This window comes from Oncorhynchus nerka, linkage group LG22 (assembly GCF_034236695.1).
Source record: "Oncorhynchus nerka isolate Pitt River linkage group LG22, Oner_Uvic_2.0, whole genome shotgun sequence".
NCBI lineage: Eukaryota > Metazoa > Chordata > Actinopteri > Salmoniformes > Salmonidae > Oncorhynchus > Oncorhynchus nerka.
In genome coordinates, this window is record NC_088417.1 from 102148712 (window position 1) to 102163610 (window position 14899).

General features: G+C 46.4%; 1 protein-coding gene across 3 annotated transcripts in view; it reads left to right on the forward strand.

Annotated features, from left to right (window-relative positions):
• LOC115116353 (fibronectin type III and SPRY domain containing 1-like) overlaps positions 1–14899 on the forward strand; it is a 94301-nt gene that overhangs the window by 23995 nt on the left and 55407 nt on the right. For all 3 annotated transcript variants that reach the window (XM_029644830.2, XM_029644826.2, XM_029644828.2), the window contains exons 2-3: positions 3947–4042; positions 6744–6875. In XM_029644830.2, the coding sequence (XP_029500690.2) occupies positions 3947–4042; positions 6744–6875 (228 nt within the window). The remainder of the gene's footprint in view (positions 1–3946; positions 4043–6743; positions 6876–14899) is intronic.

Here is a 14899-nt window from a genome sequence, read left to right on the forward strand (position 1 = left end):
CCATGTTGTGTTGCTACCATGTTGTCATGTGTTGCTGCCATGTTGTGTTGCTACCATGTTGTGTTGCTACCATGTTGTGTTGCTACCATGTTGTCATGTGTTGCTACCATGTTGTCATGTGTTGCTGCCATGTTGTGTTGCTACCATGTTGTGTTGCTACCATGTTGTGTTGCTACCATGTTGTGTTGCTACCATGTTGTCATGTGTTGCTGCCATGCTATGTTGTTGTCTTAGGTATTGCTTTATGTTGTGTTGCTACCATGTTGTGTTGCTACCATGTTGTGTTGCTACCATGTTGTGTTGCTACCATGTTGTGTTGCTGCCATGCTATGTTGTTGTCTTAGGTATTGCTTTATGTTGTGTTGCTACCATGTTGTGTTGCTACCATGTTGTGTTGCTACCATGTTGTGTTGCTGCCATGCTATGTTGTTGTCTTAGGTATTGCTTTATGTTGTGTTGCTACCATGTTGTGTTGCTACCATGTTGTGTTGCTGCCATGTTGTGTTGTTGTCTTAGGTATTGCTTTATGTTGTGTTGCTTTATGTTGTGTTGTTGTCTTAGGTATTGCTTTATGTTGTGTTGCTTTATGTTGTGTTGCTACCATGTTGTGTTGCTACCATGTTGTGTTGTTGTCTTAGGTATTGCTTTATGTTGTGTTGCTTTATGTTGTGTTGCTACCATGTTGTGTTGCTGCCATGCTATGTTGTTGTCTTAGGTATTGCTTTATGTTGTGTTGCTACCATGTTGTGTTGCTGCCATGCTATGTTGTTGTCTTAGGTATTGCTTTATGTTGTGTTGCTACCATGTTGTGTTGCTGCCATGTTGTGTTGCTACCATGTTGTGTTGCTGCCATGCTATGTTGTTGTCTTGGGTATTGCTTTATGTTGTGTTGCTGCCATGTTGTGTTGCTACCATGTTGTGTTGCTACCATGTTGTCATGTGTTGCTGCCATGTTGTGCTGCTACCATGTTGTGTTGCTACCATGTTGTGTTGCTACCATGTTGTGTTGCTACCATGTTGTGTTGCTACCATGTTGTGTTGTTACCATGTTGTGTTGCTACCATGTTGTGTTGCTACCATGTTGTGTTGCTACCATGTTGTGTTGTTTCTCTCTTGTGAATTGTGTTTTGTCCTATATATGTATTTAATTTTTCCATTTTTAATCCCAGCAGGAGGCCTTTTGCCTTTTTGGTAGGCCGTCGTTGTAAATAAGAATTTGTTCTTAACTGACTTGCCAAGTTAAATAACATTTTAAAAAATAAAACATGAGATGTGAGACTATGATTTGAAAAAGTTGCACAGTTTGCTTCTTTTTTTTTTTTTTTTGCATCATTCACATGTGATAGGCTAATATTGTCCCCCATCACACTATTCTTGATTTAATCTGGTCTTTACCTGTATTACATAATACGGTGCCTTCGAAAAGTATTCAGACCCCTTGACTTTCTACACATTTTGTTACTTTACAGCCTTATTCTAAAATTGATTTTAAAAAATAAAATAAAAATGTCCTCATCCATCTACACATGATACCCCATAATAACAACATTAAAACTGATTTTTAGAAATGTTTTCAAATGTATTGAAAATAAAACTGAAATAATTGATTTACATAAGTATTCAAACCCTTTACCCAGTACTTTGTTGAAGCACCTTTGGCAGCGATTACAGCATCTAGTATTCTCCGGTATGACGCTACAAGCTTGGCACACCTGTATTTGGGGAGATTCTCCCATTCTTCTCTGCAGATCCTCTCAAGCTCTGTCAGGTTGGATGTGAAGTGTTGCTACACAGCTATTTTCAGGTCTCTCCAGAGATGTTCGATCAGTTTTAAGTCCGTGCTCCGGCTGGGCCACTCAAGGACATTCAGGGACTTGTCCCGAAGCCACTCCTGCGTTGTCTTGGCTGTGTGCTTAGGATCGTTGTCCTGTTGGAAGGTGAACCTTCGCCCCAGTCTGAGAACCTGCTCCAGAGTGCTCAGGACTTCATCAAGGATCTCTCTGTACTTTGCTCCGTTCATCTTTGCCTTGATCCTGACTAGTCTCCCAGTCCCTGCAGCTGAAAAACATCCCCACAGCATGATGCTGCCACCACCATGCTTCACCGTAGGGATGGTGCGAGGTTTCCTCCAGACGTGACACTTGGCATTCAGGCCAAAGAGTTCAATCTTGGTTTCATCAGACCAGAGAATCTTGTTTCTTGAATCTTGTTTCTGGTCTGAGAGTCTTTAGGTGCCTTTTGGCAAACTCCAAGCGGGCTGTCATGTGCCTTTTTACAGAGGAGTGGGTTCCGTTTGGCTATTCTATCAGAAAGGCCTGATTGGAGGAGTGCTGCAGAGGTGGTTGTCCTTCTGGAAGGTTCTCCAATCGCCACATTGGGTTCTTGGTCACCTCTCTGACCAAGGCGCTTCTCCCCCGATTTCTCAGTTTGGCCAGGATGCCAGCTCTAGGAAGAGTCTTGGTGATTCCAAACTTCTTCCATTTATGAATGATTGATGCCACTGTGTTCTTGGGGACCGTCAATGCTGCAGAAATGTTTTGGTACCATTCCCAAGATCTGTGCCTCAACACAATCCTGTCTCGGAACTTTACAGACCAATTACCTCGACCTCATGTCTTTGTTTTTGCACTGTCAACTGTGGGACCTTATATAGACAGGTGTGTGCCTTTCCAAATCATGTCCAATCAATTGAATTTACCACAGGTGGACTCCAATCAAATTGTAGAAACATCTCACGGATGATCCATGGAAACAGGATGCACCGGAGCTCAATTTAGAGTCTCATAGCAAAGGGTCTGAATACTTATGTAAATAAGGTATTTCTGTTTTTTTATTTGTTATTATGGGGTATTGTGATGTCATTATGGGGTATTGTGATGTCATTCTGGGTTATTGTGATGTCATTCTGGGTTATTGTGATGTCATTCTGGGTTATTGTGATGTCATTATGTAAATAACAGAATTACTTTTTCTTAATTTTTTATACATGTTTTAATAAATCTAAACCTTTTTTCACTTTGTCATTAAAGGGGTATTGTGTTTTAGATTCATGAGGACTAAATATTATTTCATCCATTTTTAGAATAAAGGCTGTAAAATGTGGAAAAAAGTCAAGGGGTCTGAATACTTTCCAAATGCGATGTATATGTGTGAAATTAGTTTTGATTTAGAATGGACCATTTCATTATATGTCTTAAATAACAAATGGAGGAACCTTTGGTTCATTCTCATGTCAGCCAGCTAGGCTATACTCCTGTTTGTAAAGCGAAACAATTAGCTTAATATTCGTAAAGTTAATAATTATGATAGATGCCTAGCCTATAGAAAGCTGATGGGATCTTCCTCTTTTTAATAGAGGCCATCACTCTGTTTTTTCACTCAATTGCATAGCCTATAGAAATGTTGCACAACATGAGCTCATGGGCTCTCATAAAAAAGTTTGATTAGATTCAGAGTGATTAGAGGGACAGTAGAGTCCTGAGTACCAGGCAGTCAGCAAGTTTGGTAGGTTACTAATGACCATCAGCATCATCAGAGCTGGGAGAAACTTAGTTACTGTGAGGTCATGACCCGTGACTGCCGGTTTGACGGTAATACGGTCACCATAAAAGCCCTAATCTTGATACGTTGATTAATACTGTATTAATTTTTGGCATGTTTACCCATTGTTGTGTGCGTAGATAGCAAGTCAATGGAGCTAACTGGCTAGCTACTACTGTTAGCTAGCCAGATAGCCACAAATCCTTTTTAGCTAAGCTAAAGCTAGCTAACCACAAAGAATTTACATCTACCTTGCATAACATTATATTGAGTTCATTTTTGCCTGTTTTAATTAGCTGGATAGCTAGAAACACCACCTATATTCTACTTAGAGCTTTGACATTCCTGTGTAATGAACGGCGCTATATAAATGTATTTATTTATTGTTTTATGTTTTGTGTTGCAGGAGGCCCTACAGAGAATAATAACCACGTTGGCCAATAAAAATGAGGAGCTCCATAACTTTATGGAAACACTTAGTCACTCTCTGGCTGGTGTCCAGGTAAGATATTTATTTATTTAACCTTTTATTTAACTAGGCAAGTCAGTAAAGAACTAATTCTTATTTTCAATGACAGGCTAGGAACAGTGTGTTAACTTGCCTTGTTCAGGGGCAGAACAGATTTGTACCTTGTCAGCTCGGGGATTTGAACTTGCAACCTTTCGGTTACTAGTCCAACGCTCTAACCACTAGGCTACCTGCCACCCCAACACTTTAACCACTAGGCTACCTGCCGCCTCTACACTCTAACCACTAGGCTACCCTGCCACCCCAACACTCTAACCATTAGACTACCTGCCACCTCTACACTCTAACCACTAGGCTACCTGCCTCCTCTACACTCTAACCACTAGGCTACCTGCCGCCTCTACACTCTAACCACTAGGCTACCCTGCCGCCTCTACACTCTAACCACTAGACTACCTGCCACCTCTACACTCTAACCACTAGGCTACCTGCCTCCTCTACACTCTAACCACTAGGCTACCTACCTCCTCTACACTCTAACCACTAGGCTACCCTGCCGCCTCTACACTCTAACCACTAGGCTACCCTGCCGCCCCTACACTCTAACCACTAGGCTACCCTGCCACCTCTACACTCTAACCACTAGGCTACCTGCCGCCTCTACACTCTAACCACTAGGCTACCTACCTCCTCTACACTCTAACCACTAGGCTACCTGCCGCCTCTACACTCTAACCACTAGGCTACCCTGCCTCCTCTACACTCTAACCACTAGGCTACCCTGCCACCTCTACACTCTAACCACTAGGCTACCCTACCTCTTCTACACTCTAACCACTAGGCTACCTGCCTCCTCTACACTCTAACCACTAGGCTACCCTGCCTCCCCTACACTCTAACCACTAGGCTACCCTACCTCCTCTACACTCTAACCACTAGGCTACCCTGCCTCCTCTACACTCTAACCACTAGGCTACCTGCCACCTCTACACTCTAACCACTAGGCTACCCTGCCGCCCCTACACTCTAACCACTAGACTACCCTACCACCTCTACACTCTAACCACTAGGCTACCCTGCCGCCTCTACACTCTAACCACTAGGCTACCCTACCTCCTCTACACTCTAACCACTAGGCTACCCTGCCGCCACACTCTAACCACTAGGCTACCTCTCTAACCACTAGGCTACCCTGCCACCTCTACACTCTAACCACTAGGCTACCCTGCCACCTCTACACTCTAACCACTAGGCTACCCTACCTCCTCTACACTCTAACCACTAGGCTACCCTGCCACCTCTACACTCTAACCACTAGGCTACCCTGCCACCTCTACACTCTAACCACTAGGCTACCCTGCCACCTCTACACTCTAACCACTAGGCTACCCTACCTCCTCTACACTCTAACCACTAGGCTACCCTGCCACCTCTACACTCTAACCACTAGGCTACCCTACCTCCTCTACACTCTAACCACTAGGCTACCCTGCCACCTCTACACTCTAACCACTAGGCTACCCTGCCACCTCTACACTCTAACCACTAGGCTACCCTACCTCCTCTCCCCTACACTCTAACCACTAGGCTACCCTGCCACCTCTACACTCTAACCACTAGGCTACCCTGCCACCTCTACACTCTAACCACTAGGCTACCCTACCTCCTCTACACTCTAACCACTAGGCTACCTGCCACCTCTACACTCTAACCACTAGGCTACCCTGCCACCTTTACACTCTAACCACTAGGCTACCCTGCCACCTTTACACTCTAACCACTAGGCTACCTGCCACCTCTACACTCTAACCACTAGGCTACCCTGCCTCCTCTACACTCTAACCACTAGGCTACCCTGCCACCCCTACACTCTAACCACTAGGCCACCCTGCCGCCTCTACACTCTAACCACTAGGCTACCCTGCCGCCCCTACACTCTAACCACTAGGGTACCCTGCCGCCCCTACACTCTAACCACTAGGCTACCTGCCTCCTCTACACTCTAACCACTAGGCCACCCTACCTCCTCTACACTCTAACCACTAGGCCACCCTGCCGCCTCTACACTCTAACCACTAGGCTACCCTGCCGCCCCTACACTCTAACCACTAGGGTACCCTGCCGCCCCTACACTCTAACCACTAGGCTACCCTACCTCCTCTACACTCTAACCACTAGGCTACCCTACCTCCTCTACACTCTAACCACTAGGCTACCTGCCTCCTCTACACTCTAACCACTAGGCCACCCTACCTCCTCTACACTCTAACCACTAGGCTACCCTACCTCCTCTACACTCTAACCACTAGGCTACCCTACCTCCTCTACACTCTAACCACTAGGCTACCCTACCGCCTCTACACTCTAACCACTAGGCTACCTGCCACCTCTACACTCTAACCACTAGGCTACCTGCCACCTCTACACTCTAACCACTAGGCTACCCTGCCACCTCTACACTCTAACCACTAGGCTACCTGCCGCCTCTACACTCTAACCACTAGGCTACCTGCCACCTCTACACTCTAACCACTAGGCTACCCCATATATACATAACACTCAGTCAATTACATTAAACATATCAACATTATTATTGCTGTATGTTATTACAATCTTGTACAGTAATTTCCATTTACCAAATATTGATCCATCTACAGACTCTTGTGATGCAGAGATATGGTTCTGGGTTCAGAGGATAATCAATATATGTATGTGTGTGTGTGATTTTTCCAAGGTGAACTCCCCACAGGCAGTGTCCGACCTGGAGGAGGAGTTTGACAGGTTATTCACCATCCTGGTTGAGATGAAGGAGAGTATGATCAACACCATCAAACAGGAAGGGGCCAAGAAGACACAGGAACTGCAGGTACCTAACCCCTGACCCCTAACCCAACACCATCAAACAGGAAGGGGCCAAGAAGACACAGGAACTACAGGTACCTGACCCCTAACCCAACAGCATCAAACAGGAAGGGGCCAAGAAGACACGGGAACTACAGGTACCTGACCCCTAACCCAACACCATCAAACAGGAAGGGGCCTAGAAGACACAGGAACTACAAGTACCTGACCCCTCACCCTAACCCAACACCTTCAAACAGGAAGGGGTCATGAAGGCACAGGATCTACAGGTACTATACACCTTTGGGGTGAATTGAAACGCAGACTACGAGCCAGCCCTAAGGGCCCAGCATCAGTGCCCTACCTCACTAATGCTCTTGTGGCTGAATGGAAGCAAGTCCCCGCAGCGATGTTCCAACATCTAGTGGAAAGCCTTCCCAGAAGAGTGGAGGCTGTTATAGCAGCAATGTTCCAACATCTAGTGGAAAGCCTTTCCAGAAGAGTGGAGGCTGTTATAGCAGCAATGTTCCAACATCTAGTGGAAAGCCTTCCCAGAAGAGTGGAGGCTGTTATAGCAGCAATGTTCCAACATCTAGTGGAAAGTCTTCCCAGAAGAGTGGAGGCTGTTATAGCAGCAAAGGGGAGGGAGACCAACTCCATACTAATGCCCATGATTATGGAATGAGATGTTTGACGAGCAGATGGCCACATACTATTGATCATGTAGTGTATACGTATACACTCACTGGCCAGTTTATTAGATTCACCCATCTAGTCCCGAGTCTGAGGTACTGGATCAGGCGTGCCTGGCACCGACGATCACACCACGCTCAAAGCCCTTGTAGGTCACTAGTTTTACACAATTCTAACGTTCAATGGAACAGTAACTGAATTTCTCGACGGCTTACTGCTTTATATAGCAAACCACGACTCACTGTCTGTAGGTATAGAAAAATGGATCCCTCCGAACATACTGGCCGGGGATTGTGTATACAGTGGGATAAAATAGTATTTAGTCTTAGTGCCAGCATCGGTTTGTGGTGGTAAATAGACTGCTGCGAATAATATAGATGCCAACTATGTTGGTACAGTGGGGCAAAAAAGTAATGTCAGCCACCAATTGTGCAAGTTCTCCCACTTAAAAAGATGAGAGAGGCCTGTAATTTTCATCATAGGTACACTTCAACTATGACAGACAAAATGAGAAGAAAAAATCCAGAAAATCACATTGTAGGATTTTTAATGAATTTATTTGCAAATTATGGTGGAAAATAAGTATTTGGTCACCTAAAAACAAGCAAGATTTCTGGCTCTCACAACCTGTAACTTCTTCTTTAAGAGGCTCCTCTGTCCTCCACTCGTTACCTGTATTAATGGCACCTGTTTGAACTTGTTATCAGTATAAAAGACACCTGTCCACAACCTCAAACAGTCACACTCCAAACTCCACTATGGCCAAGACCAAAGAGCTGTCAAAGGACACCAGAAACAAAATTGTAGACCTGCACCAGGCTGGAAAGACTGAATCTGCAATAGGTAAGCAGCTTGGTTTGAAGAAATCAACTGTGGGAGCAATTATTAGGAAATGGAAGACATACAAGACCACTGATAATCTCCCTCGATCTGGGGCTCCACGCAAGATCTCACCCCGTGAGGTCAAAATGATCACAAGAACGGTGAGCAAAAATCCCAGAACCACACTGGGGGACCTAGTGAATGACCTGCAGAGAGCTGGAACCAAAGTAACAAAGCCTACCATCAGTAACACACTACGCCGCCAGGGACTCAAATCCTGCAGTGCCAGACGTGTCCCCCTGCTTAAGCCAGTACATGTCCAGGCACGTCTGAAGTTTGCTAGAGAGCATTTGGATGATCCAGAAGAAGATTGGGAGAATGTCATATGGTCAGATGAAACTAAAATATAACTTTTTGGTATAAACTCAACTTGTCGTGTTTGGAGGACAAAGAATGCTGAGTGGCATCCAAAGAACACCATACCTACTGTGAAGCATGGGGTTGGAACCATCATGCTTTGGGGCTGTTTTTCTGGAAAGAATGAATGGGGCCATGTATCGTGAGATTTTGAGTGAAAACCTCCTTCCATCAGCAAGGGCATTGAAGATGAAACGTGGCTGGGTCTTTCAGAATGACAATGATCCCAAACACCTATGATGAAAATTACAGGCCTCTCATCTTTTTAAGTGGGAGAACTTGCACAATTGGTGGCTGACTAAATACTTATTTGCCCCACTGTATATTGGATGAACCATGACTAGAATACAGTATATACATATGAAATGAGTAAACCAGTGTGTAAACGGTATTAAAGTGACCAGTGATTCCATGACTATGTACATTGGGCAGCAGTCTCTAAGGTGCAGGGTTGAGTAACCAGGGGGTAGCCGGCTAGTAACAGTAACTAAGGTTCAGGGCAGGGTACTGGGCGGTAGTCGGCTAGTAACAGTAACTAAGGTTCAGGGCAGGGTACTGGGTGGTAGCCGGCTAGTAACAGTAACTAAGATTCAGGGCAGGGTACTGGGCGGTAGTCGGCTAGTAACAGTAACTAAGGTTCAGGGCAGGGTACTGGGTGGTAGTCGGCTAGTAACAGTGACTAAGATTCAGGGCAGGGTACTGGGTGGTAGTCGGCTAGTAACAGTGACTAAGATTCAGGGCAGGGTACTGGGTGGTAGTCGGCTATTAACAGTGACCAAGGTTCAGGGCAGGGTACTGGGTGGTAGCCGGCTAGTAACAGTAACTAAGGTTCAGGGTAGGGTACTGGACGGAGGCTGGCTAGTGGTGACTATTTAACAGTCTGATGGCCTGGAGAATCTGTTTCTCAGTCTCTCGGTCCCCTGCTTTGATGCACCTGTACTGACTCCGCCTTCTAGATGGTAGCAGGGTGAACAGGCAGTGGCTCGGGTGGCTGAGGTCCTTGATGACCTTCTAGATGGTAGCAGGGTGAACAGGCAGTGGCTCGGGTGGCTGAGGTCCTTGATGACCTTCTAGATGGTAGCAGGGTGAACAGGCAGTGGCTCGGGTGGCTGAGGTCCTTGATGACCTTCTAGATGGTAGCAGGGTGAACATGCAGTGGCTCGGGTGGCTGAGGTCCTTCATCTTCTTGGCCTTCCTGTGTCACCGAGTGCTGTAGGTGTCCTGGAGGGCAGGCAGTGTGCCCCCGGTGATGAGTTGGGCAGACCACACCATCCTCTGGAGAACCCTACGGTTGCGGACTGTGGAATTGCTGTACCAGGCAGTGATACAGGCCGACAGGATGCTCTCAATTGTGCATCTGTAAATGTTCTTGAGGGTCTTAGGTGCTCCTGAGGTTGAAGAGGCGCTGTTGGAGTGAATGGTCCATTTCAGATCCTTGGTGATGTGCACGCCAAGGAACTTGAAGCATTTGACCCCTCTCCTCTGCGGCCCCGTCGATGTCGATGGGGGCGTGCTCCCATCTCCTGTTGTCCACGATCAGCTCCTTTGTTTTGCTGACGTTGAGGGAGAGGTTATTTTCCCGGCACCACTCCTCCAGGACTCTCACCTCCTCCAGGACTCTCACCTCCTCCACTCCAGGACTCTCACCTCCTCCACTCCAGGACTCTCACCTCCTCCACTCCAGGACTCTCACCTCCTCCACTCCAGGACTCTCACCTCCTCCACTCCAGGACTCTCACCTCCTCCACTCCAGGACTCTCACCTCCTCCACTCCAGGACTCTCACCTCCTCCACTCCAGGACTCTCACCACCTCCAGGACTCCATCACCTCCTCCAGGACTCTCACCTCCTCCCTGTGACTCTCACCTCCTCCCTGTGACTCCACTCCTTACCACTAGTGTTCGTTATGGGTGTTGTTGTAGTGCCTCCATACACCCTTCCCAGCCTGGGGTGTCTCTCTCTCTCTCTGTGTGTGTGTGTGTGTGTGTGTGTGTGTGTGTGTGTGTGATATATTGGTAGTGATGGATGTGTGTGTGTGTGTGTGTGTGTGATATATTGGTAGTGATGGATGTGTGTGTGTGTGATATATTGGTAGTGATGGATGTGTGTTGTGGTTCTTGGTTAGTGTATACCCCTCTCTCAGGCAGTCTGCTGTGTGTGTGTGTGATGGTTAGTGTATACCCCTCTCTCAGGCAGTGTGTGTGTGTGTGATGGTTAGTGTATACCCCTCTCTCAGGCAGTGTGTGTGTGTGTGATGGTTAGTGTATACCCCTCTCTCAGGCAGTGTGTGTGTGTGTGTGGTTATGGTGTGTATACCCCTCTCTCAGGCAGTGTGTGTGTGTGTGATGGTTAGTGTATACCCCTCTCTCAGGCAGTGTGTGTGTGTGTGATGGTTAGTGTATACCCCTCTCTCAGGCAGTGTGTGTGTGTGTGATGGTTAGTGTATACCCCTCTCTCAGGCAGTGTGTGTGTGTGATGGTTAGTGTATACCCCTCTCTCAGGCAGTCTGCTGTGTGTGTGTGATGGTTAGTGTATACCCCTCTCTCAGGCAGTCTGCTGTGTGTGTGTGTGTGATGGTTAGTGTATACCCCTCTCTCAGGCAGTCTGCTGTGTGTGTGTGTGTGATGGTTAGTGTATACCCCTCTCTCAGGCAGTCTGCTGTGTGTGTGTGTGTGATGGTTAGTGTATACCCCTCTCTCAGGCAGTCTGCTGTGTGTGTGTGTGATGGTTAGTGTATACCCCTCTCTCTGCTGTGTGTGTGTGTGTGAGGCAGTCTGCTGTGTGTGTGTGTGTGTGATGGTTAGTGTATACCCCTCTCTCAGGCAGTCTGCTGTGTGTGTGTGTGTGATGGTTAGTGTATACCCCTCTCAGGCAGTCTGCGGTGTGTGTGTGTGTGTGTGATGGTTAGTGTATACCCCTCTCTCAGGCAGTCTGCTGTGTGTGTGTGTGTGTGTGTGTGTGGCAGTGTGTGTGTGTGTGATGTGTGTGTGTGTGTGTGTGTGATGTGTGTGTGTGTGTGTGTGTGTGTGATGGTTAGTGTATACCCCTCTCTCAGGCAGTCTGGTGTGTGTGTGATGGTTAGTGTATACCCCTCTCTCAGGCAGTCTGCTGTGTGTGTGTGATGGTTAGTGTATACCCCTCTCTCAGGCAGTCTGCGGTGTGTGTGTGTGTGATGGTTAGTGTATACCCCTCTCTCAGGCAGTCTGCGGTGTGTGTGTGTGTGATGGTTAGTGTATACCCCTCTCTCAGGCAGTCTGCGGTGTGTGTGTGATGTCATCATGCTGCTATTGCAGTTTCCTAGCCAACTCTCTAAATCCATTGAGCAGGAAACAAAAAGTGTCTGAAATTACCCCCAGATAAGAGATTACCACTTTATCCCTCTGTGATGTTGACCACTGCCGGGTACTGCCTGGTACTGCCTGGTACTGCCGGGTACTGCCTGGTACTGCCTGGTATGCTGGTCCTCATTACTCACTCAGTTGGTAGAGAATGGCGCTTGTAATGCCAGGGTAGTGGGTTCGATTCCCGGGACCACCCATACGTAAAATGTATGCATGCATGACTGTAGATGACTGTGGATAAAAGCCTCTGCTACTTGGCATATATTATATTAAAATATACACTCGTTGGCCAGTTTATTAGGTACACCATCCTGTTCATGAAAATGTTTCGCTCCTGCAAACAGTGGAGTCATGTGGCTTGTTATATAAAGCATGCAGACAGGCATCGAGGCATTCAGTTACTGTTCGATTAAACATTAGACCGGACAAAACTAGTGCCCTAAGTGACTGAGCCTGGTATGATCAGTGCCTGGTGCACCGGTTCTAGTTCCTCAGAAACGGCCTCCTGGGCTTTTCACGCACGACAGTGTCTCTCTCGGGTTTACTGAGAATGATGCAACAAACCAAAACATCCGGTCAGCAGCAGTCCTGTGTGTGAAAACAGCTGGTTGATGAGAGGTTGAAGATGAATAGGAAGAATCATGCAAGTTAACAGGTGGGCCACAAACAGATAAATAATGGAGCAGGACAACAGTGGTGTGCAGAACGACATCTCAGAACCCACAACTCGTCGGTCCTCGTCACGGATGGTTGCAGGAGACGACCACACGGTGTTTCACTCCAGTGGCCACGTGAACGTCAACACTGGACAAATGAGGAGTGGAGAAACATTGCCTGGTCCGACCATTCCCGGTTCCTGTTGAGTCATGCTGATGGCAGACTCAGGATTTGGTTTAAGTAGCATGAGTCAATGGTCCCATCCTGCCCGGTGTCAACGTTACAGGCTGGTGGTGTAATGGTGTGGGGAATGTTTTCCTGGCAGATGTTAGGTCCCATGATACCAATTGAGCAATGTTCCCGAAGCCTCAAATAATTCAGGTTGTTCTGGAGGCGAATGGGGGTCCGACTTTATACTAGATGGATGTACCTAATAAATTGTTTCTGAACGCACATTCTCATTCTCACCATGGAAACACTACCGTTCAAAAGTTTGGGGTCACTTAGAAATGTCCTTGTTTTTGAAAGAAAAGCACATTGGTTTTTGTCCCTTAAAACAACATCAAATTGATCATAAATACAGTGTAGACATTGTTAATGTTGTAAATGACTGTAGCTGGAAACAGCAGAGTTTTTATGGAATATCTACATAGGTGTACAGAGGCCCGTTATCAGCAACCATCACTCCTGTGTTCCAACGGCACGTTGTGTTAGCCAATCCAAGTTGATCATTTTAAAAGGCTAATTGATCATTAGAAAACCCTTTTGCAATTATGTTAGCACAGCTGAAAACTGTTGTACTGATTTAAAAAAGCAATAAAACTGGCCTTCTTTTAGACTAGTTGAGTATCTGGAGCATCAACATTTGTGGGCTGGTCACGGGTGCACCTCAGCCACGCTCAAGGTCCTAAACGATATCATAACCGCCATCGATAGGAGACAGTACTGTGCATCCGTCTTCATGGACCTGGCCATGGCTTTCAACTCTGTCAATCACCGCATTCTTATCGGCAGACTCAACAGCCTTGGTTTCTCTAATGACTGCTTCACCAACTACTTCTCAGAGTTCAGTGTGTCAAATCGGAGGGCCTGTTGTCTGGACCTCTGGCAGTCTCTATAGGGGTTCCACAGGGTTCAATTCTCGGTCCGACTCATACAATGCTGTGTACTACTCCCTTCACAGAACAGCGCAATCTGTCTCTAACCAGAATAGAAAGAGGAGTGGGAGGCCCCGGTGCACAACTGAGCAAGAGGACAAGTATATTAGAGTGTCTAGTTTGAGAAACAGACGCCTCACAAGTCCTTAACTGGCAGCTTCATTAAATAGTACCCGCAAAACACCAGTCTCAACGTCAACAGTGAAGAGGCGACTCCGGGATGCTGGACTTCTAGGTTTCCAGCTACAATCATAATTTACAACATTAACAATGTTTACACTGTATTTCTGATCAATTTGGTGTTATTTTAATGGACAACAAATTTGCTTTTCTTTCAAAAACAAGAATTTCTAAGTGACACCAAACTTTTGCACAGTGTATGTTTTCATCATGTGACCCATAGAAACACAGATGTTCGTCATGTGACCCATGGAAACACAGATGTTCGTCATGTGACCCATGGAAACACAGATGTTCGTCTTTGACCCATGGAAACACAGATGTTCGTCATGTGACCCATGGAAACACATGTTCGTCATGTGACCCATGGAAACACAGATGTTCGTCATGTGACCCATGGAAACACAGATGTTCGTCATGTGACCCATGGAAACACAGATGTTCGTCATGTGACCCATGGAAACACAGATGTTCATCATGTGACCCATGGAAACACAGACACCTGTGTTTTATTTCATCAAAGTTATTAACGTGTCAGTGGCATTTTAATAACAGACTAACTTTAATAACAGACTAACTGTTTTTCATTTTTTTCTAAGAGTTGCCCTTTTAAGCTGTTTTGCCAGCATTTACTATTGTTATGAGTCTGTCTCTCAGCTGATGAACCAACATGTTATTGTGTCACTGTGAGCTCAGCTAGCCTTCCCAAAACCAAGCAGGTGTTTGGTTACTTTTCCCCCTCTCTGGTCTCCTCTCCTTGGGGTACTCTGTTACCTTTCCCC